At 35.8% G+C, this 22,336-nt stretch overlaps 1 protein-coding gene across 2 annotated transcripts in view; it reads left to right on the top strand.

Moving 5' to 3' along the window:
* The window catches only part of NCAM2 (neural cell adhesion molecule 2), a 586,819-nt gene that overhangs the window by 355,027 nt on the left and 209,456 nt on the right, over positions 1-22,336 (top strand). For both annotated transcript variants that reach the window (XM_051819201.3, XM_051819203.3), the window contains exons 6-8: positions 4,930-5,047; positions 14,303-14,463; positions 20,258-20,403. In XM_051819201.3, the coding sequence (XP_051675161.1) occupies positions 4,930-5,047; positions 14,303-14,463; positions 20,258-20,403 (425 nt within the window). The remainder of the gene's footprint in view (positions 1-4,929; positions 5,048-14,302; positions 14,464-20,257; positions 20,404-22,336) is intronic.

The following is a 22,336-nucleotide window of genomic DNA, read 5'->3' as shown; positions in this document are numbered from 1 at the left end:
ACATTGGTACATGCCACCTTGATGGGATTGAATTGGAATCCCCTGGTATGTTTCTAACTCTACCGTTTGAGGTAAGTCAGCTTGAGCATGTCCTGCATTGCACATCTCTTCCCTCTCTTATTCCCACTCTTATATTTAACAGCGATCACTTTTCAGTTAAGGTTCAGCACTTAAGAAGAATTGTGTATTGATTACAGTATTCAACCAAAAGTATTAAGTAGAACAAACAAAAAAAAATACTAAGAGGGATAACATATCAAGTTGCTCATCAACAGTCAGGGTGTGGGCTGATCATGTCACCGTTTCTCATAGTGTTCATTTCACTTTAACAGGTTTCCTTTTTGGTGCTCAGTTAGTTGTCACCTATCAAGGAGAACAAGTGGTATTTGTCCCTTTGGGATTGGCTTATTTCACTCAGCATAATGTTTTCCAAATTCCTAACAGGGATCACTTTTCAGTTAAAATTTAAACACCTAAGAATAATTGTGTGTTAATTACAGAGTTCAACCAATGGTACTAGAACAAAAAAAATGCTAAAATGGATAAAGTATTACATTGTACATCAACCGTCAGGACAAGAGCTGATCAAGTCACTGTTTCTCATAGTGTCCATTTCATTTCAACAAGTTTCCCCTTTGGTGCTCAGTTAGTTGTCACCAATCAGGGAGAACATATGATATTTGTCCCTTTGGGACTGGCTTAATTCACTCAGCATGATGTTTTCCCAATTCCTCCATCTTGTTGCAAATGACCAGGTTTCGTTGTTTTTGACTGCTGTATGGTATTCTATAGAGTACATGTCCCATAATTTCTTTATCCAGTGTACTGTTGATGGGCATTTAGGTTGGTTCCAGGTCTTAGCTATTGTGAATTGTGCTGCGATAAACATTAGGGTGCAGACCACTTTTTTGTTTGCCAATTTAAACTCCTTTGGGTAAATTCCAAGGAGTGGGATGGCTGGGTCGAACGGTAGGGTTATATTCAGGTTTCTGAGGAATCTCCAGACTGACTTCCATAGTGGCTTGACCAGTTTGCATTCCCACCAACAGTGGGTTAGTGTCCCTTTTTCCCCCTCTCCAGCATCTATTGTTGGTAGATTTCTGAATGTGAGCCATTCTAACTGGGGTGAGGTGAAACCTTATTGTGGTTTTGATTTGCATTTCCCTGATTGCTAGTGATCTTTAACATTTTTTCATGTGTCTGTTGGCCCTTTGGATTTCTTCTTTTGAAAAATGTCTATTGAGGTCCTTGGCCCATCTCTTAAGTGGGTTGTTTGTTTTGATGTTGTGCTTATTTTAAACAGTGAGCTATATTTTCTCTCAACTGAAATTATACAATTTGCTAGATTCTTATATATAAATATCAATTAATATTTTGTGACATTCCAAACACTGAAGATTTTTTTCAACTACGAAAATGATCTATTGCAACTAGAGCTGATAATAATGAAAATTTAAAGATTTGGAGCATATGATATTTCTGGCAGCAGCAAAGAACAAGATGACAACATACAAATAAAACAAAGAAGAGATCCACACAGATATGACCTAACTGTTGGCTGGTATAATCATTTGGATGTAACAATCATATAAAAAATCATGATGAGAATGCATTCTCCATAATCAAAATATCTTATTGCATAGGGAGAATCTAAATTATATTAGAGAACAAGTTATTTGTTCCAAATTGTTATAAGCACTTAAGTAACTTTAAAAACACCAAAAAAGATATAAGGAATGATTCCCTATGACCCTTATCAAATAAGTGTTCTTAGAATTAACTGAAAAATACAATTTTCTACCATCTTTTAATAATATGACTTAGCTTCACAAATGTGTTTTCTCACTTGTTTTACTTTTCTGTCCTTAAAATAAATACACAGAGGCAGGCATTATGTGTTAATGAAGTCATGGGAAGACCTGAGGGAAGAAATTAATTTGCTTTCCATATAGACTGAGATCAATATAGACTGTTAAAACTATAAATATTTTAGTGTTAAGTTGGCCCATTTATTTCTCTGTTCAGGGGCTGATTCCTTATGTGACTTTCTAATGGTCATACAGACTGAAAAGTAAAAATAAGAAAAGGTGAACAATAAAAAAGGAAAAAATTGAATAAAAGAAAGAAATTATTGGGATTTGGAAAAACTACTGTGATGGCCTTATACTGTGTATATGTATTGAAGTGTTGGACTGTATTTCTTAAAAATATGCAAGTTTGAATAAATAAGATACTGTAAGGAGAAAGAAAGATAAATATTTCCATGCATACATTTTCCATGAGCTAATTTAAGGCCTTTATTTATTAATAAAAATGTCATATATATATATATATGTGTGTGTGTGTGTATAGTGTGTGTGTGTATATATATATATATATATTTAGAGAGAGAGAAAGAGAAAGGTCTTCTCGCTGCTAGTTCACTCCCCAAATGGCCACAAAGACCAGAGTTGCACACATCAGAATCCAGGAACTTCGTTTTGGTCTCACATGAACCATCTTTTACTGTTTTCCCAGGCTATAGAGTGCTGGATCGGAAGTGGAACAGTGGGGCCTCAAATCAGGGCCCATATGGGTTGTTGCCACTGCAGGTGGTTGCTTTATCTGCTATGACACAACACTAGCCCCTGTATTTTTTGATAAATTAATTTTATATATAAATAGAGCATATTTGGGATTTATGAGAGAATAAGAAATTTGAAATAAATATAATTGCTATTCCTTTTAAAATGACCTAATCCTGGGGCCAGCACCCTGCCATAGCAGATAAAGTCACGGCCTGAAGTTCTGGCATCCCATATGTGCACTGGTTCGAGTCCCAGCTACTCCATTTCCAATCTGGCTCTCTGCTATGGTCTGGTAAAGCAGGAAAAGATGGCCCAAGAAAAATTTCCTGGCTTCTGGTTTAGACCAGCTCAGCCCCAGCCATTGCAGCCATTTGGGAGTGAATCAGCAGATGGAAGACCTCTCTCTCTGCCTCTGCCTCTCTGTAACTCTGATTTTCAAATAAATAAATAAATCTTAAAAAAAACTTTAACAATTCAATAAGGAATTCAAGCAAATGAGTTAATATCCATAGACATGCTGACTTGATCAGGGCTATGGCTCAATGAATTAAGCTATGATCTCTAGTGCCATCATCTCATATGGTCGCTGATTCAAGTCCTAGCTGCTCTGCGTCTGATCCAACTCCCTGCTAATGTGCATGGGAAAGCAGTGGAAGATGGTCCAAGTGCTTGTGGGAGACTCGGAAGAAGCCCCTGGCTCTTGGCTTTGGCCTGGCCCAGCCCTGTTGGCCGTTGCAACCTTTTGGGTAGTGAACGGATCAACATGTCCTCTCTTCCTCTCTGTCTCTCTCTCTCACTGCCTTTCAAATAAATAAATCTTTGTTAAAAATGCTTACTATAGTCCCAAATAGTGGTTAACATCTGACTTACTGGAGATTTCCTAAGTTTTTGATATTTTTATTCTTTAGAATAGTACTGGAAATGTTCTTCAAAGTATTTTGTGAATGTGCAATATTAATATTGTCCTGCTGCATTACATTGAATCATATGGGTGGTACTTAATTCTTAATTCTCAGAGTTATTTTTATCATAAAACATAAACATTTAAAATTTTCAATTCTCAGAGTTTATCAGCCATAGATATTTCAATTTCTACCCAAGAATATTAGGATTTTTAATTTGTTCCAATTAGTAGCAGTACCTAGTGAAAACTGGAGCACTTGATTCTCAGTTTGGAATTGTTTCCATTTACACAAATACTGAACTGTAGAAAATGCATTTTATAATGAAAGTAAAATAGGATACAGAAAATTAAATGGCAGTCTAGTTTAAATTCAGAGTTAATATATGAAAAATCCATGTTTTGGTAGTACTAGTAATTATTATATTATTTATGGACAGCATGTCATATCATGCTGCTTATATCTAATTTCATAAGGACAGAAACTTGATTTAGTGCATGTAATTACTAAGATATGCATCAGTCCCAATACCCACCATCAATGGGGATAATGCAACATCGATGCTGACCTTAATACTATTTTAGCAATATAAATTATAATCACATTTCCAGATGCCTCTTGTTTTATTGCTTAGTGTACATGATATATATATATATATATACAATTAACTTTAAGAATATCACTTTGTGATACTCAATTTGAGATTCTGAAAGCTTGCATTGTGTCCCAATCTATTCTTTACACTGAAATATAGTTTATCTTATGTATGTTAGTGATTTGTTTATTGCAAACAGTGCATTTCAGTAACAGTTTCAACTTGTCCAAAATGTGCAGCATATACAGTTTTCACAATGTAATTAGTTAGAAGTTGGGGGACCTTAATTTTGAGATTGAATTGTTCATGGAAATCTATTTTCATAGTCGCTATGACTTATGCCTTTTTTCTTCATAAAATGTTGTATAGCTGTTTGAAGAAATTAAGTGTAGTTAATCAGAGAGAACATTATGGCTTGACACTTAATTTGAAAGCCCTGTCATGAAGCAGTGAATGATGGCCTGTGGCATTAAATATTGCAGTGAGAACCCAAATAGGGAATACTTTCATGCCAAAAGTGTATCTCAGTATCGATGTAAGTCAGGGTGGCATTGTCTTTCCTTTTGTCAAACATATTTCATAAAAGCATACATATTTGCTAACATGTATAGCTTATCCTAGTCTAGTTTAATATATTAAGAAATAGTAAAATGGTGTTATAACAGAGTTATCTAATTACTGTACCCACAAGAGCAGATTAGTGGCCTTAAAGTTATTTTACTATGAAACTAAGTCAATCTCCTTCATGAAAGTGAAAAAGTAAGCTATCACGTTTTAAATTTTTGCATTTTACACTATAAAAAATCTAACAATGGTGTTGGTTAAAATGTTTTCATCGCTATTGTCTCTTCTGTCTCTTCTTCAGTGCCGCCAGTGATCACAATGCCTCAGAAATCCTTTAATGCCACAGCAGACAGAGGCGAAGAGATGACATTATCTTGTAGGGCATCAGGCTCTCCGGAACCCACCATTGCTTGGTCCAGGTAGGTCAGGCACGTATGTTGCTCAGTCTTGTGTCCATAAACAAACACCTGGAATAATATTTTAGATCTTGATCATTTTGACAAGAAGCAAAGTCTTTAATGTAAAAATAATTAAAACATTTATTTGTTTAGTCAGAGTTAACAGGGGGATACAGAAAGAAAGAGATCTTCTATGCATTAGTTCACTCTCCAGGTGGGTGGAACTGCTGGGACTGGGCCAGGTCAAAGTCAGGAGCCAGGAGCTTATTCTGTGTCTCCTACCTGGGTGGCAGGGATCCAAACACTTGAGCTATCTTTCACATCTTCCCAGTCCATTGGCAGGGAGCTTGATAGGAAGTGGAGCAGCCAGAATGTGAAACAGTGCCCATTTGAGAGGCAAACATTGCATTAGGTGGCTTAAACTGCTGTGCCACAGTGATGGCTCTGAATAATTTTTTTAATTAAAAATATAAAATTTTGTTTTCAGGTAAGTTGGTTAGAAAAATTACTTAGGGGATAAATAGGATGAAATTGCTCTGATTTTCCCAGTCAAAGGCTATACCACAATTCTTTTTTTTTTTTTTTTTTTTTTAAAGGCAGAGTGGACAGTAAGAGAGAGAGAGAGAGAGAGAGACAGAGAAAGGTCTTCCTTTTTCCATTGGTTCACCCCCACAATGGCCGCTGGGGCCGGCACACCGTGCTGATCCGAAGCCAGGAGCCAGGTGCTTCTCCTGGTCAGGTGCTTCTGTCTCCCATGTGGGTGCAGGGCCCAAGGACTTGGGCCATCCTCCATTGCACTCCCAGGCCACAGCAGAGAGCTGGACTGGAAGAGGAGCAACTGGGACAGAATCCGGCGCCCCCAACTGAGACTAGAACCCGGGGTACCACCGCCACATGTGGAGGATTAGCCTATTGAGCTGTGGCACTGGCCAACCACAATTCTTATTGTGGTCAACATGAGTGCAGGGTTCCTCTGACTGATTCAGTCATTTTGTTGTTACCCATATACCACATCAGTAGACTCCCTAGGATAGCAGACTTAATTGTACAAAATCACATATTATTAAACTGTACTTGAACATTTCACTTGTTTACTATGTTACAAAAATAGAAGTAATTACGTAGAGTTAAAAGTACATGCACTTAATATGCACTTTAAAATGTGTACTTTATCAAATGAGTGAACTTTATATTCTAAATCTGTTCTTTGACAGTTTTCTCACTGCTTTTCTTTTGTTTCAGAATTTAATTTCCATTAAGATCAAGCGTGTATCGAATTTCTCTTTTCTTTTAGATTGTGACTTAATCTCCTAAAACTGGAAAACTTTTCAAATTTACAAATGTTTAGAAATATTTGTAGAATCATTTGTATGGGTATAATTCACCAAGTATATTTGTGTAGTGCAAGAATAATCATAAGAAATGATTAGAAAAATATACATTCTAATATACATAAGCATCCACAGCTGAGATTACATTTTTTAAACTATGCTGAGGACAGTACTCAAAATACAAAACTAATTTTTCAGTATATTCTCTCTGACAATTTACTAAAATTATCTTTAGCTTTCCAACCTTTGTTCATCTTGTTTACACATTCAGTATAGCAGAAGGCAAACAGGGTGTTTTAGCTGTTCTTTCAGATATAAATTCTTTTGTGTCACATTGTTGATCTCTTTCTAGGGAATTACATATCAGGTATTACAGAATTCACCCCAGGTAATGATCATATATCCCAGAGACTCCCAATTTATTAATGTAGACTCTCGACAGTATCATATCTAATTACACATCAGAAATTCACTTGGCTTACTGGTTAGGATGAACAAATATTGCTCTGGGATCTTTCTCAAATGATTTTATATTTCACAGGAAACTTACTTTTTGCTGTTTTTCTTAACATTTCACATTCATTTGAAAATTATTTTTATTGCATTTAATTGGAAATCTAATTATCACACAGACTTAATCAGATTAATTACAGTTAATCAGATTCAAAGGATAACATAATGAGTAATTTAAATTTGTGATTTTTCGTGATATATTCACATGGCATCAATTTTATCTCTAGTGCAGGATGAAATCATAATTAGTTTAAAACCTAGTTCTGTTTGTGAGGATGCCCACATCCCACATCACAATGCCTAGATTAAATACTCAACTCCAGGTCTTAACTCAGCTTTCTGCCAGTGGGGACCCTGGAAGGCATTAGATGATAATTAAAGTATTTGGGTCCCTGCCACTCATGTGGGAGACCTGGATTGAGTTCCCAGACTCCTGGCTTTGACACTCCTCCATCCAGGGGCTGATGTGAATGTCTAGGAAGTTGTCCAGTGGATGGGATTCTGTCTCTTTGTGTCACTCAAATAAATGAAACATTTCAAAATAAATTAAACCTAAATCATTTTTCTAATCTCTGGATATAAAATCTATATGAACAGAGTACAAGTATATGGTTATGACATTAATAGAGATAAAATTATTAACAGAGGGAAGTTTTTGCAGTTAGAAACATGTCATGATTGTGAAGTATTAGTGTTTGCACCAGGGAATGTAGGTTAGTAGCCTGAAGGGAAAGAACTAAAGTAAACATGCTGCAAAGATAATACCTCCAAGTGATATGAGTGCATTCAGTTGCATTAGCCAGTTTAAGCTGCCACAAGATATGACAGCATGGGTGTAGTTGGCTAAAGCAACAGAAATTTATTTTCTCATGGTCCTGGATGCTAGAATTCCAAGAGCAGTGTGCCAGGAGCGTTGGATTCCAGTGAGGCCTCTCTTCCTTGTTTGCAGATGGCCATCTTTTCATTTTATCCTGGGGGTCTTTCCTTTGTGTGCTTGATGGAAAGAGAAAAAGAGGGTTACCAGTCCTATGGTTTAAGGTTCACATTAATGATTTCTTTTAACCTTAACTGGAGGTATAAAGACCCTGTGTCCAGTAACAATACACTTGGGATGTAGTACTACAAGGAAAGAATGGTGTAGATGGGGATCACAATTTAGTCCATAACAATACTACAAGAAATTAGTTAAGTACCCAAAATTTGGAAATTATAACAGACTTTTTAAAAGAGAATCAGTAAAATTTAGTGACTTTTAAAATGAACTAGGGACATAAATAGTGACTGTCAATGTCTATTTCGTTTCAACTGCTTCTTATATAGCTATCAAGAACAAGATATGCTTTGTTTATTGTTAGTGCAATAATTTTCTGTAGGTCATTGAGTTTCAAATATTAACACCTGAACTCCTTGTTTTAAATCTACTTTATAATGACCTATTAGGGCCGGCACCGCGGCTCAATAGGCTAATCCTCTAAATAGCGGCGCCGGCACACCGGGTTCTATTCCCGGTCGGGGCGCCGGATTCTGTCCCTATTGCTCCTCTTCCAGGCCAGCTCTCTGCTGTGGCCAGGGAGTGCAGTAGAGGATGGCCCAAGTGCTTGGGCCCTGCACCCCATGGGAGACCAGGAGAAGCACCTGGCTCCTGCCTTCAGATCAGCACAGTGCACCAGCCGCAGTGCTCCAGCCTTGGCGGCCATTGGAAAGTGAAACAACGGCAAGGGAAGACCTTTCTCTCTCTGTCTCTCTCTCACTGTCCACTCTGCCTGTAAAAAAAAAAAAAAAAAAAAAAAAAAAGACCTATTAGTTTTTATATGCATTGCTTGTATCATCACTTATTCTTTAAGAATATTTGCATTCATGTGTTTGGGAGATATTTTTCAAATATTTAGTCGATCATGACTTGTTAGAAGTCATGCAATATTGGCTTCAAGGGATGAGTGTGGAGGTACTCTCTTCTCTTCTGTATTCTGATAATGCTTTAACACAACCTTCATTATTCCTTACCTAATTGTCTGCAAAAAATTTTGGTGACACAAAATATTTTTATGTACAAGGATTTAGCTACAAATTCAATTTTTTTCATAGATTTAGGAATATTCATGTTAACCTCTTTCTTTAGTGAGCTTTGATGATGTGTGTCATTCCAGAAATTTTTCTGTTTCTTTTGGATTATTTTTAAGGGCATAAACGCATTCACAGTATTCCCTTGTTACATTTTTTTTAAATTTGCATTATCTACAGTGATCTCCCTTTCATCCTGATAAGCTAACAATCATGTTACTTGTTCTACTCTATTATTATTCTAATCAGTCTAGATGTAGGTTTATGACAATAATGTTCTCAATTAGTTTTTAGTTTTCATCATTTTCTCTTCATTTCCCTAGTTTTTATTTTATCAGTTTCTGGTTTTAATTTAAACCTTTATTTATTTAGAAGACAGAGCAAGAGAGAGAGAGACAGACAGAGAAATAGAAAAAATATACAGAGAGAAATCTTCCACTCTGTTCACCTTCCAAATCCACGCAGCACCCACTGAGCCAGGCTTAAGCCAGAAACACAATCCATCTGCATCTCCCACTTGGGTGACTGCCATCTAAGTACTAACCCATCATCTGCTGCCTTCTTAGGCACATAAGTAGGAAGCTGGATTAAGAGGAATAGCAGGAACTTAAAATGGCATGCCCATATATAATGCTGAAGTCACAAGCGGTGGCTTAATTTTCCCTGCCATAAAACCAATCCTCTGTGATTTATTTATTTATTTATTTATTTATTTGATGGAAAGAGTTAGACAGCAAGAGAGAGAGACAGAGAGAAAGGTCTCCCTTCTGTTGGTTCACTCCCCAAGTGGTCGCAACAGCCGGAAGCCAGGAACCAGGAGCTTCTTCCGGGTTTCCCATGCGGGTGTAGGCGCCCAAGCACTTGGGACATCCACCACTGCCCTCCCAGGCCACACCAGAGAGCTGGTCTGGAAGAGGAGCAACCGGGACGAGAACCGGCACCCATATGGGATGCCGGCGCCGCAGTCAGAGGATTAACCAAGTGAGCCACGGCGCCAGCCCCCATGTGATTTATTTTTATTATTGCCTTTCTTTTGTTTATTTTCTGTTTAATTTTCTCTTCCTTTTTGGTTCCTTAAGATGTATACTAATACTATATATTCTTCTAATTTAAGCATATTTATTGTTTTTAAACACTTTTAATTGTATTCTTTTTTACACTGACATATTTTCAATTTTCCTCAATCCAAATATATCTGAAATTCTCTTATGATATCAATTTTGAAATTGCTTGTTTAGAATATGCTAATTATTCCAAGCATTTCAAATATATCATATGTATTTCTGTTACTGATTTCTAACTACAGTTAGTACTTACCAAGGAACAGTCTTTAATGGGATCAATTTGCTGAAACATTGAGTCTCATGGACTATACTACTGATTTCTGTATGTACTTGAAAAAAATGCAATAGGTAAAACTGTATTCCACTATTATTACATGAAGTTATCTCTAAATATTGAACATGTCTACTTTCTTTGCAGTAATATTCAAGCCTTGGAATCATTACTTAATTCCTAACTACAGTTCTCCAACTTAATTTGTAAATGTAATTTTGTTCACTTCTCTGTTTTACTTCGTATTTTGAAGTTCTGTCACTGCACCTTTAAAATTTTTCCCACATCTGATAAGGACAAAATATTCATTCATTAAAATAGTAAATTAATTTTGTCATTAAAATCGAAAGAGTAAGTTATGAGGATACTTCAAAATATTCATGGAAAACAGAATTAAAAGTTAAATTTATTTTGGTACAACTTGTTTTTGGAAATATGTTTCTGCATAATATGCATCTTCCGTGAATTTTTTGAACTTCTCTATTATGCTGTTATCGTTAAAATTGGAATTACCTTCCATTGCTTATCCTGTTAATTTTAAAATCCTAATTCATACATTCTTGTACCTAGAAAGGGGAAGTAGATTATATATCAAAGGATAGGCTTGTGGGAGTCTTGCAATATCCCTTTGTAGTGCTTTTGCAGACAGTGGTATTCCATACAAATGGACTATGAAAAACAATAGGAGTTTCTTCTAACAAATTTGCTGAGAGAGGAATATTAAAATATTAATTAGGTTATTATGCTTTAATGATATTTTTAAGCTGAGCTCTTTAAGGAAACATAATCTTTACATATTGATTGCCTTTAAATCTCATCAATACTGGCGGCACTGTGGCTCAATAGACTAATCCTCCACCTAGCGGCGCCGGCACACCGGGTTCTAGTCCCAGTCAGGGCGCCGGATTCTTCCCCGGTTGGCCCTCTTCCAGGCCAGCTCTCTGCTGCGGCCCAGGAAGGCAGTGGAGGATGGCCCAAGTGCTTGGGCCATGCACCCCATGGGACACCAGGAGAAGCACCTGGCACCTGCCTTCAGATCAGCGCGGTGCGCCGGCCGCAGCGCGCCAGCCGTGGCGGCCATTGGAGGGTGAACCAACGCAAAAGGAAGACCTTTCTCTCTGTCTCTTTCTCACTATCCACTCTGCCTGTCAAAAAAAAAAAAAAAATTCATTAATACTCTTTTCAACGGCCAATTAAATGATTTTCCCCATGAATACTGCAAGAGTATTTCAGTCATTTTTATTTCTATTTATTTCTATATTCTCCCATTGTGGCAGAATTCTTTCCCTAAGTTATGTGCTCATGTATAACCCTCTAATGCCAATGAAATTGAAAATTGTTCACAATTAGTGGCCACACTTTTGGTACGTTTCAGACATTGACCAAAATATTTCACCTGAGGCAGAGAAATAATTTTCTTTGTTACAAAGAACCCTGGAAAAGGTTATCATCCTGATTTCATTACTGTGTGCATTTAAATTTATTTATCTGTGAACTGATTGATGGAGACATCATATATGAATTTGAGTTTTTTTGTCTTTAAATGTAGAATAAGGGAAAATATACATCTATAGGGGAATTGTGAATATCAAATCATGGAAATAATGTAGGGAAAGTATTTATAGCTGTAAGTCACAAAAATCTCTATTATTAATTTGAAATAAATGAATAATTTTCATCAAAAAAGTTGAGAGATATATTGTATTACTACTTGTGTGAAATCCCTATTCAAACATTATATTTAGGCAAAAAATACTGCAATGTCATCTTTTTTTACAATTTTAGTTTGTAGAAGTAAAAATGCAAAAAATACAGTATACACTTTTTTTTTTTTTTTTACTTTTTTTTTTTTGGACAGGCAGAGTTAGACAGTGAGAGAGAGAGAGAGAGAGAGAGAGAGAGAGACAGAGAGAAAAGTCTTCCTTTTGCTGTTGGTTCACCCCCCAAGTGGCTGCTATGGCTGGCGCTTTATGGCCTGTGCACTGCGCTGATCCGAAGCCAGGAGCCAGGTGCTTCCTCCTGGTCTCCCATGAGGGTGCAGGGCCCAAGGACCTGGGACATCCTCTACTGCACTCCCGGGCCACAGCAGAGAGCTGGACTGGAAGAGGAGCAACCAGGACAGAATCAGGCACCCCAACTGGGACTAGAACCTGGGGTGCCCGCGCAGGTGGAAGATTAGCCTAATGAGCCATGGGGCCAGCCTGTATACACTTTTTTTTTAAATTTTTTTGACAGGCAGAGTTAGACAGTGAGAGAAAGACAGAGAGAAAGGCCTTCCTTCCATTGGTTCATGCTCCAAATGGACGCTATGTCTGGCTTGCTGCGGCCTGCATGCTGTGCTGATCCGAAGCCAGGAGACAGGTGCTTCCTCCTGGTCTCCCGTGCAGGTAAAGGACCCAAGCACTTGGGCCATCCTCCACTGCCTTCTTGGACCACAGCGGAGAGCTGGACTGGAAGAGGAGCAACCGGGACAGGATCCAGTGCCCCAGTCGGGACTAGAACCCGGGATGCCAGCATTGTAGGCGGAGGATTAGCCTAGTGAGCCGAGGAACCGGCCTGTATACACTTTTTTGTTGTGATCTTATACAACTCGACTCTTTCCTTCATCATTCTTATGGAATTTTACACATTGTAAAATATATTTAGAGTTACTTTGAAAACTGAGGAAACAGATACCATTAAGTCAGAGAAAGATAAGGATTATCATAGTGTATATGTTAGTGCATTCTGAAAAGTGGAGCTAGAATTAACTACAAAGATTTTAGCATGTGAGAAAAATGTTCCATTTTGTCTAAGAAAGATATTTTGCAATCTTTCTAGATATTCCATTTTTTTTTCTAAATTTAAACTTTGTGTACAAGTAAATCTCACAACTAAGATATGTTCTAAATTTTTCTATCAGGGGATCTTAAAACCAAATCAGTAACCCAAACCTCAAGAAAAATATGTAGAGAAACACAGAAAAAGAATCAGAGAAGGAGGAAAGGATGATGAAAAAATAGAAGTAAAAAGAATATCCATGAATGTTCTGAAATTATTGAGACAAATTTTAGAAAGAGGAAACTTGTAAAAGTATTTCTTCTCATTAGTGAATTAAATCATTATATTCATCATAATTTATTTAACTAGGTTTTTTTACATCTTTTTCTCATATTACTCTTTGTTTAGCAATTCTTATATGCAAAAGCATTTCACATGGATTTTTCTTGCACATACTTTGAAAATACTTTAAAATAGTTTCACAGAAATTATTCTAAATGTGGCTGAGGAAATTAGTAAATAAGTATATTTCATAATTATTTGTTGATATAACAGCATATAAGCAGTATATGGATTTAAGATAGGTAAAGAATATTTCTCATCAATATAGTATAAATTGACAGTGTGATTATTTTGCCTGACTAATTTTAAGATTCAATATAAATTTAAGATTTCAATATAGTTTAAATGCTATTTTTTGTTTCTAAAGTCAAAATAATTTTCTAGTGTCATTTTAATGCTTATGCATAAAGTTCTGATACTACTGAAATTATTCTTTAGATTGAAATATAGTGTTGTCTGGGCCGGCGCCGTGGCTCAATAGGCTAATCCTCCACCTTGCGGCGCCGGCACACCGGGTTCTAGTCCCGGTTGGGGCGCCGGATTCTGTCCCGGTCGCCCCTCTTCCAGGCCAGCTCTCTGCTGTGGCCAGGGAGTGCAGTGGAGGATGGCCCAGGTGCTTGGGCCCTGCACCCCATGGGAGACCAGGAAAAAGCACCTGGCTCCTGGCTCCTGCCAGGATCAGCGCGGTGCGCCGGCTGCAGCGGCGGCCATTGGAGGGTGAACCAACGGCAAAAGGAAGACCTTTCTCTCTGTCTCTCTCTCTCACTGTCCACTCTGCCTGTCAAAAAAAAAAAAAAAAAAAAAAAAAGAAATATAGTGTTGTCTAACAATTATAATAGAATAAGTAATTGATGCTTGTAGATCAGAAAATTAATTATGATCTCTTACATGAAGAAGCCAGATTTTTCAAGATCAACCTATTTTTCCCCTTCAGGAATGGCAAGCTTATTGAAGAAAATGAGAAGTACATATTGAAAGGAAGCAATACAGAGCTCACTGTCAGGAACATAATCAATAGTGATGGGGGCCCTTATGTCTGCAGGGCCACAAATAAGGCAGGAGAAGATGAAAAGCAGGCTTTCCTCCAAGTCTTTGGTAAGTATTATTGCAAAGTGGTCCAAGTTACAATATCTAGAGAAAGGTTAGAAACAAAGCCCTACATACTAAAACACAAAATATTTTCTCATAATAAAACTCCATTTTCATCATTTTGAAATATATTTTTAAATTTTAGCTACCAGGTAATTATTTTAAGAATTATATAAAAATACAGGTGGGAACTTTGGCCTGACATTGGATGATTCATAAGAGAAGCTGGAAGAAAATCCATTTAAATTACATCTTAATGGATATGAGATATTTTATATCTATATGACAGTTGATCTTCATAAATATTTATATGACATGTTGGGATCAGTTTGACTTTCTGTATATTTTCAAAGAGCACATTTACAAGAATACAATTTAGAGCCAATGACCTTAACTAAAATTAAATTTTCTTTTTAATTGTATTAAATGAAAGCTTAAAGTAAATATCTTCCATATATATATTTATGACATAAATATATATAAATATATATATATATAATTTGGAAGATATATATAAAAATAGGAGTCATTGTTTATGTTGGGGAAGTTATAGAGCATAGAAAACAAGTGCCTTTTAAAAATTATTTAACGTACATTATTTTGCAAGAATAAAGACAGTTTTGCTGGTGAGTATTTGTGATATGATGTTTTTCTTTAAAAAGCATAATACTAAGAATCCATGCACTATACCAACATTTAGTACATTTGCTGCATATTTAGCAACAGCATTATCAAAATGCTTTCACAACAAGAGAGAAAAGGAAGGAAGAAGAAATCTGAGAGCACAACAGGATCAACTGGGCAGTTTGCAGGAGCAGAGATTTTCCTTCCACTGATCCTAACATGTATGCTGACACCTGACAGACATACTGTCTAGTGGCTGGTTCTGTACTGTCTGTGATGGAAGCATTTTCTTAGCCAGAGAAATTTCTGTAAACCTTATATTCTAGAGAAAGGAACAGACAATAAATAGCCATGCCAAAAACGTTAGAACTAAAGATAATAATTATAATTACAAAATACAAATAATAAAATAACTGGAGCATAATGTTCTATGAAAAATGTGAAACTGAATACATTCAGATGAAATTGGAGGCAGACTGTTATTTTGAGTAGCATGGAGTGAGAATTGACTCTGAATGGTAATGGTTGGGTGATGTTTAAACAAAAATCTTTAGTGGTAAGAAACTGACCAAGCTAAGAACCTGTGAAAGCTTCTTCAATTAGAGGAAACATTAAAGACATTTAAAACGCTTAGTAACTAACTTTTTTCCAGAATATCCTGCTTAAAAATGTTATTGTCAGGAGAGAAGACAGAGACACTGCTGCAGCTAGTCTCCAGTGCCCCCAGCCACCAGACGGAAGCCAGTCTCTCACCACCTTAAAGTAGGGAGAAATTGCCGTACATTCCACCACTGGCAGTTTTAGCTAAGAGGGAATTCTACAGCCTCTCACTCACTTTTATTTCAGCCTGGAAAGCTGACTGGGGTCTGTGAAACTGCTAGTCTTGGAGCAGGGAAGCTGCATTGCTTTAGAGCTACAGTATTGGTACCACAAGCCCCAGCCATTACTCAGGCTTACCAGTAGGACAAGGACACAAGCCGTCCTGTTCTCCCTCACCACCAAAAACAAGGTACCGGCTATGACATGTATGCTGACACCTGACAGACATACTGGGCCGTGAGAGCATTACAAGCATGGAAAGCCCAGTCACTGTGGCAAAAATGATCTACATGAAAGATCTCTGTGAGTGAGATCCCAGTGGAAAGTAGGGGCCATCAAAGATGGATGTACTTTTCTCTGAAGGGAGGAGAGAGCTTCCACTTTGCTTATGGCAAAAAAATACTAAAAGAGTTTGTTTTGCTCAAAAGACTTCCATAGCCTTAACATGACAAGAGCCTTGAGTGATCACTGACATCATAAAATAAAGTGTCAATTGTTAAATTAACAATAGGAATCACTTTGCACTTACTCCCCATTTAGGATCTCTATCCTTAATGAGTTGCACAATGAAAATTAACAGTAAAACTGTCTTCAAACAGTACTTTATACTTTGTGTGTCTGTGTAGGTGCAAACTGTTGAAATTGCTATTTAGTATAGAGTTGGCCTTCTGTAAATAAAGATAATTAAAAATGAATCTTAATTAAGAATGGGATGGGAGAGGGAGTAGGAGGTGCGATGGGAAGGGGTTGGAGGGACAACTATGGAGGTAAGAATCGCTATATTCCTAAAGCTGAACCTATGAAATTTGTATGTATTAAATTAAAGTAAAAGAGAGAAAGAGAAATATTTCAAGTTAAAGATCTAATGATGAATCTTGAAGACTTATTAATACAAGAAGAAACCAAACCACAAATCAGCAGGAGGCAAGACGTAATAAGGATCAGAGCAGAAATAAATGAAACTAAAGAATAAAAAAATCAACAAAACTAGAAATTGGTTTGTTGAGAAGACAAATAAAATAGTTAAACTTCTAGCCAGAATATCAAAGAAAAATGGAAAATACTCAAATAAAGTTAGATATGAAAAATGGAACACTACATATTGAAATCAGGAATTGCAATGCCTCTAGCTCTGTTCTTGTTGTATATGGTGGCTTTAGCTATCCGTGGTCTCCTGTGTTTCCATATGAATTTTAGCATCACTTTTCTAGACCTGGAAAGAATGTCATTGGTATTTTGATTGGAATTGCATTGGCTCTATAGATTGTCTTTGGTAGTATGGACATTTTAATGATGTTTATTCTTTCAATCCATGAACATGGAAGAGATTTTGTTTTGATGGTTTCTTCTATTTCTTTCTTTAGTTTTTATAATTTTCATCATAAAGATCTTTTACATCCTTGGTTAAATTTACTCTAAGGTATTTGATTTTTTGGAGCTATTATGAACAGAACTAATTTTGAAAATTATTTCTGATCCAAGGTATTGTGTTGCTAGATAAGGCTATTGATTTTTGTACAATGCTTTTATAACCTTCAACATTACCAAACTCTTATATGAGTTCCAAAAGTCTCTTAGTGGTGTATTTTCAATCCCCAGCATGTAGGAACATGTCATCTGCAAATGCAAATAGTGTGTGATTTTTTCCTTTCTGATTTGTCTCCCTTTAATTTTTATTTCTTGCCTAATGGCCCTGGCTAAAACTTCCTGGACTATATTAAATAGCAATGGTGAAAATGGGCATCCTTGTCTGGTACTGGATCTTAGATATTCAATAGGATGCTGGATGTGTCGAAAAATGTTCTTTCTAAATTCAATTTGTTTAAGGTTTCATCATAAAATTATGTTTTCTTTTATCAAATGCTTTTGCTGCATCTCTTGAGATAACTGTATGGTTTTGGTTTTTCAGTTTGTTAGAGGGATGTGTAACATTTATTCATCTGTGAATGTTGAACCATCCTGCATACCACGGGTAAATCCCACATAGTATGGGTGAATGATTTTTCTGATGTGTGGTTGGATTCAATTAGCTAATATTTTGCTGATGATTTTTGCATCTATGTTCATCAAGGATATTGGTCTATATTTCTCTTTCTCTGTTATATCTTTTTCTGACTAAATAATTAAGGTAATTTAGGCTTCATGAGGTGAGTTTTGGGAGGATTCCTTCCTTTTCAAATGTTATGAATAGTTTAAGAATTGGAGTTCTTTAAATATGTGGTAGAATTCAGCAGTGAAGCCATCTGGTCTTGGGCTTTTCTTTTTTCAGAAAGTCTTTGTTATTGATCCAATCTCTGTCTTGGTGATTGGTCTGTTTAGGTTTTCTATGTCTTCATGACTCAATTTTGATAGATTGCATGTGTGTGGAAATCTATTCCTTGCTTATAGGTTTCCCAATTTGTTGGCATAGAGTTCTTTGTAGTAATTCCTGATAATTCTTTTTATTCCTGTGATAACTGTTGTTACATTTATTTTTTTCATCTCTAATGTTATTGATATGCATCTTCTCCATCTTTTCTTCAGTTAGTTGGGTCAATAGCATATCAATTTTGTTTATTTTTTCAAAAAAAAACAGTTCTTCATTTCACTGATTGTTATAAATCTCCTTCTTAACACTGATTTTCCTATATCCCATAAGTTTTGATATGATGTATTGTCACCTTCATTTGTTCCCAGAAATTTTGTAATTTGGGAACTAGTTTTATAGTTTATTCTCATAATATAGCTCATTGAGGACAGGGGTCCTGCATGGGGAGTTAGTGTACTGTGACCTCTGTTTTTAATTAACAATTAACGTTTATGTATGACTTCAGTGACCACCTGAGATTTTGACATGAGCTGCCTTGGCTTGAAGAATTTTGAGTCCACAAACTCCATCAGTATTTAGACAAGGCCATGAGCAAAGTGGAAGTTCTCTCCTCGCTTTGGAGAAAAGTGCATCCTTCTTTGATGGCCAATTCTTTCTGCTGAGGTCTCATAGAGGTCCGTCATGTATAACATTTTTTGCCACATTATCTTGACTTTCCATGCCTGAAATGCTCTTATGGGATTTTCAGAAGGACCAGAAAACCTTAAGAGCTGATTCTGAGATCAGAGTGTTACTTAAAGTGATTGTCATTCTGTGTGTCTGCTCTGTGGACTGTGTCCTATATTGGAACATTCTCTCCTTTTTAATTCTATCTATTATTATTACCAGACAATTGATCCTATTATCATATTAACACTTAATCATATCTATATCTTCACTTTAACACTTAATATGATCACTTTAACAATTAAGATAACATTTTTATCACCAATCTTAATGGGATTTGGAGTCCCATGACAAGTTTTTCTTTATGTTTTACTGTGGAAAGTTTGACTACAATGTATCATGGTGAAAATCTTTTCTGTTCATATCTTTAGGAGTTCTATGTGCTTCCTCCCCTTGAGTGTTCTTTTCTTTCTCCAAATTGTGAAGTTTTCTGTAATTATTTCACTAAATAGGCCTTCTAGGCCATTCTCTCTTTCTTCCCAGAAATACCTAAGACCCATCTGGTGGATCACTTTATAGTATCCCATAAATCTCCAACACTGTTTTTAAGTTTTCTAAACAGCCTGGTACAAGTACAAAAACAGACTCGTAGACCAATGGTATAGAATAGAAGCTCCAGATCAATCCATGCATCTACAACCAACTTATACTTTTATCCCATGGATGATTGTGTTGACAGATTACAAAAGAAAGCCTTCACTTTTACTGAAATAATTAGTGCTGGCTTTTATCCACTTTCTGCCTAAACCTATAAAAAATTAAGTAGCATATAACATAATATCAGACAGTAATGAATAATATAGAATTTAAAAAATAAAGATCTTGTATATGTAATCTTATGAAATTTATATTAATTTAAATTAGAAAACTTGTTTTCTGTTTATATAAGTGATAATAATAAAAATAGTTAATTTGATGTAAAATATATTAATATAAATTGCAACAGAAGATATATATTACACATATATAGGAAATACATGCACCTTTAAAAATTAATTATATGCCTTTCAGAGAGGAAGAAAATAATAACTTGATGTTTACAATGGAAAAATTATGAAAATATTTATAATTATTTTGTTGGCTTCTAAGCCATTCAAATTGTCTTTAAAATGATAATAGATCAGCATTGTTTTCTAAATATTTTTTATCCTGTACTTTGAGACTCTCTTGTCACACTTACAGAGAATGCCATACCACAGTAGTTGCAACAAATTTAATTTATCACATACTGTTATGGCATGTACTCATATGTCTTCTATCCCTTATTTCTGACAAGAAGTATTTCCTGCAATACGGATTGAGTAATGTATATATTCTTTACAGTACAGCCTCACATCATACGACTTCAAAATGAAACTACATATGAGAATGGTCATGTTACACTCATCTGTGAAGCAGAAGGGGAGCCTATTCCAGAAATAACTTGGAAAAGAGCTGTAGATGGCATCACATTTTCTGAAGGCGATAAGGTAACAGCAATCAATGTATAACAGTTGCCAATACCATTGTAGATTCTGGAGTTCTGAATATTATTAAATCTCATGTGAGTCTCTAATTTGTCAAGTATTTTTCACCAATAAAATTAATGATTTAATTGTTTAAAGGACGCTAGCACAAATTGTTTTGAATTAACTTTGGAGGAGAAATCAAATGTATAATATTTAATGATTTTTATTAAGTAATAAATATAGCCTATTTCTATTAGTGTTAAGGTTGCTCACATGGACTTTTGATATACATTCAATCCATGAAATATGCTGTGGCAATTTTAACCTGTATCCCTGCTGTGTAAATGACTAGTCCAAATTAAAAATTTTTGGCTACCCTTCAACTTTTTACTCTTTAGAACTGTTTTTCATTGTTGTTCAGAAGATTAGTTTTCTGATTTCAATAACAGATTCTAATAAGAGAAATAAGAATTAAGATAACATAATAATTTGCTAATTTTTCACCATAATGCTTTTGATTTGTTTTTCAGAAATTGACTAAACGTTATCATGTGTTGTACTATATTTTATGGATTTTCATTAGTGTTGTTTTTCATAATGATTCACTCAAAGCACTAAATATAGATAAAGATAAAAAAGAAAGGAGAATACAAGCTGACTTGCCCCAAATGGTAGAGTTAGAAACATACCAGGGGACTCCAATTTAATCCCATCAAGGTGGCATGTACCAATGCCATCTCACCAGTACAAGTGATCAATTTCAGTTCATAATTGATCATAATGAAAGGACTAAGAGTCAAAGGAAGCACATAAACAAGTCTAGTACCTGCTAACACTAACCGATAGAATAAATAAAGTGGAGAGTGATCCAACATGGGAAGCGAGATACTCAGCAGACTCATAGAATGGTGGATGTCCTAAACAGCACTCTGGCCTCAGAATCAGCCCTAAAGGCATTTGGATCTCGCTGAAAAGCCCATGAGAGTATTTCAGGCATGGAAAGCCAAGACACCCTGGCAAAAAAAAAAAACAAAAAACAAAAAACAAAAAAACAAAAAAAAACAAACAAACAAACAAAAAAAAAAACACAACTAAATGAAAGATCTCTGTGAGTGAGATCCCAGTGGAAAGAACAGGTCTTCAAAGAAGGAGGTACCTTTCTCTGAAGGGAGGAGAGAACCTCCACTTTGACTATGACCTTGTCTAAACAAGATAAGAGTCGGAGAACTCAGAGGGCTTCCATAGCCTTGGAAACTCATGACTGGTGCATAGGGAGATTACTGATGCCATAAACAGGAGTGTCAATTGGTAAAGTCAACAACAGGAGTCACTGTGCACTTACTCCTCATGTAGGATCTCTGTCCTTAATGTGCTGTACATTGAGACTTATGCTTTTCATTGAGACTTAATGCTATAATGAGTACTCAAACTGTATATATTTTGCTTTGTGTTTCTATGGGGGTGCAAACTGTTGAAATCTTTACTTAATGTATACTAAACTGATCTTCTGTAAAAAAAAAAAAAAAAAAAAAAAAAAGAAGATATTATCAATTCCCAACTTGACTCTCACTGGGATTAAACATGACAATAGGTCTGATCTGATTCCATCATCATTTAAAAAATCATCTATTATTTTTCACTTTATGTTTGTGTGGGAGCAAACTGTTGAAATCTTTACTTAATGTATGCTAAACTGATCTTCTGTATATAAAGAGAATCGAAGATGAATCCTCATGTGAATGGAAGGGGAGAGGGAGTGGGAAAGGGGAGGGATGCGGGTGGGAGAGACGATATGGGGGGGAAGCCATTGTAATCCATAAGCCCATAAGCCGTACTTTGGAAATTTATATTCATTAAATAAAAGTTAAAAGAAAAAAGAAAGGAGAATATAGTGAATTAATGACATAAAGGAAGTCACATTTTTATTTAAATAAAGGTCATGAAGTTAAACTTT

Source organism: Oryctolagus cuniculus, chromosome 4 (genome assembly GCF_051225735.1).
Source record: "Oryctolagus cuniculus isolate XC-2025 breed Fujian yellow rabbit chromosome 4, ASM5122573v1, whole genome shotgun sequence".
NCBI lineage: Eukaryota > Metazoa > Chordata > Mammalia > Lagomorpha > Leporidae > Oryctolagus > Oryctolagus cuniculus.
This window is presented reverse-complemented; position numbering and strand designations above follow the sequence as displayed.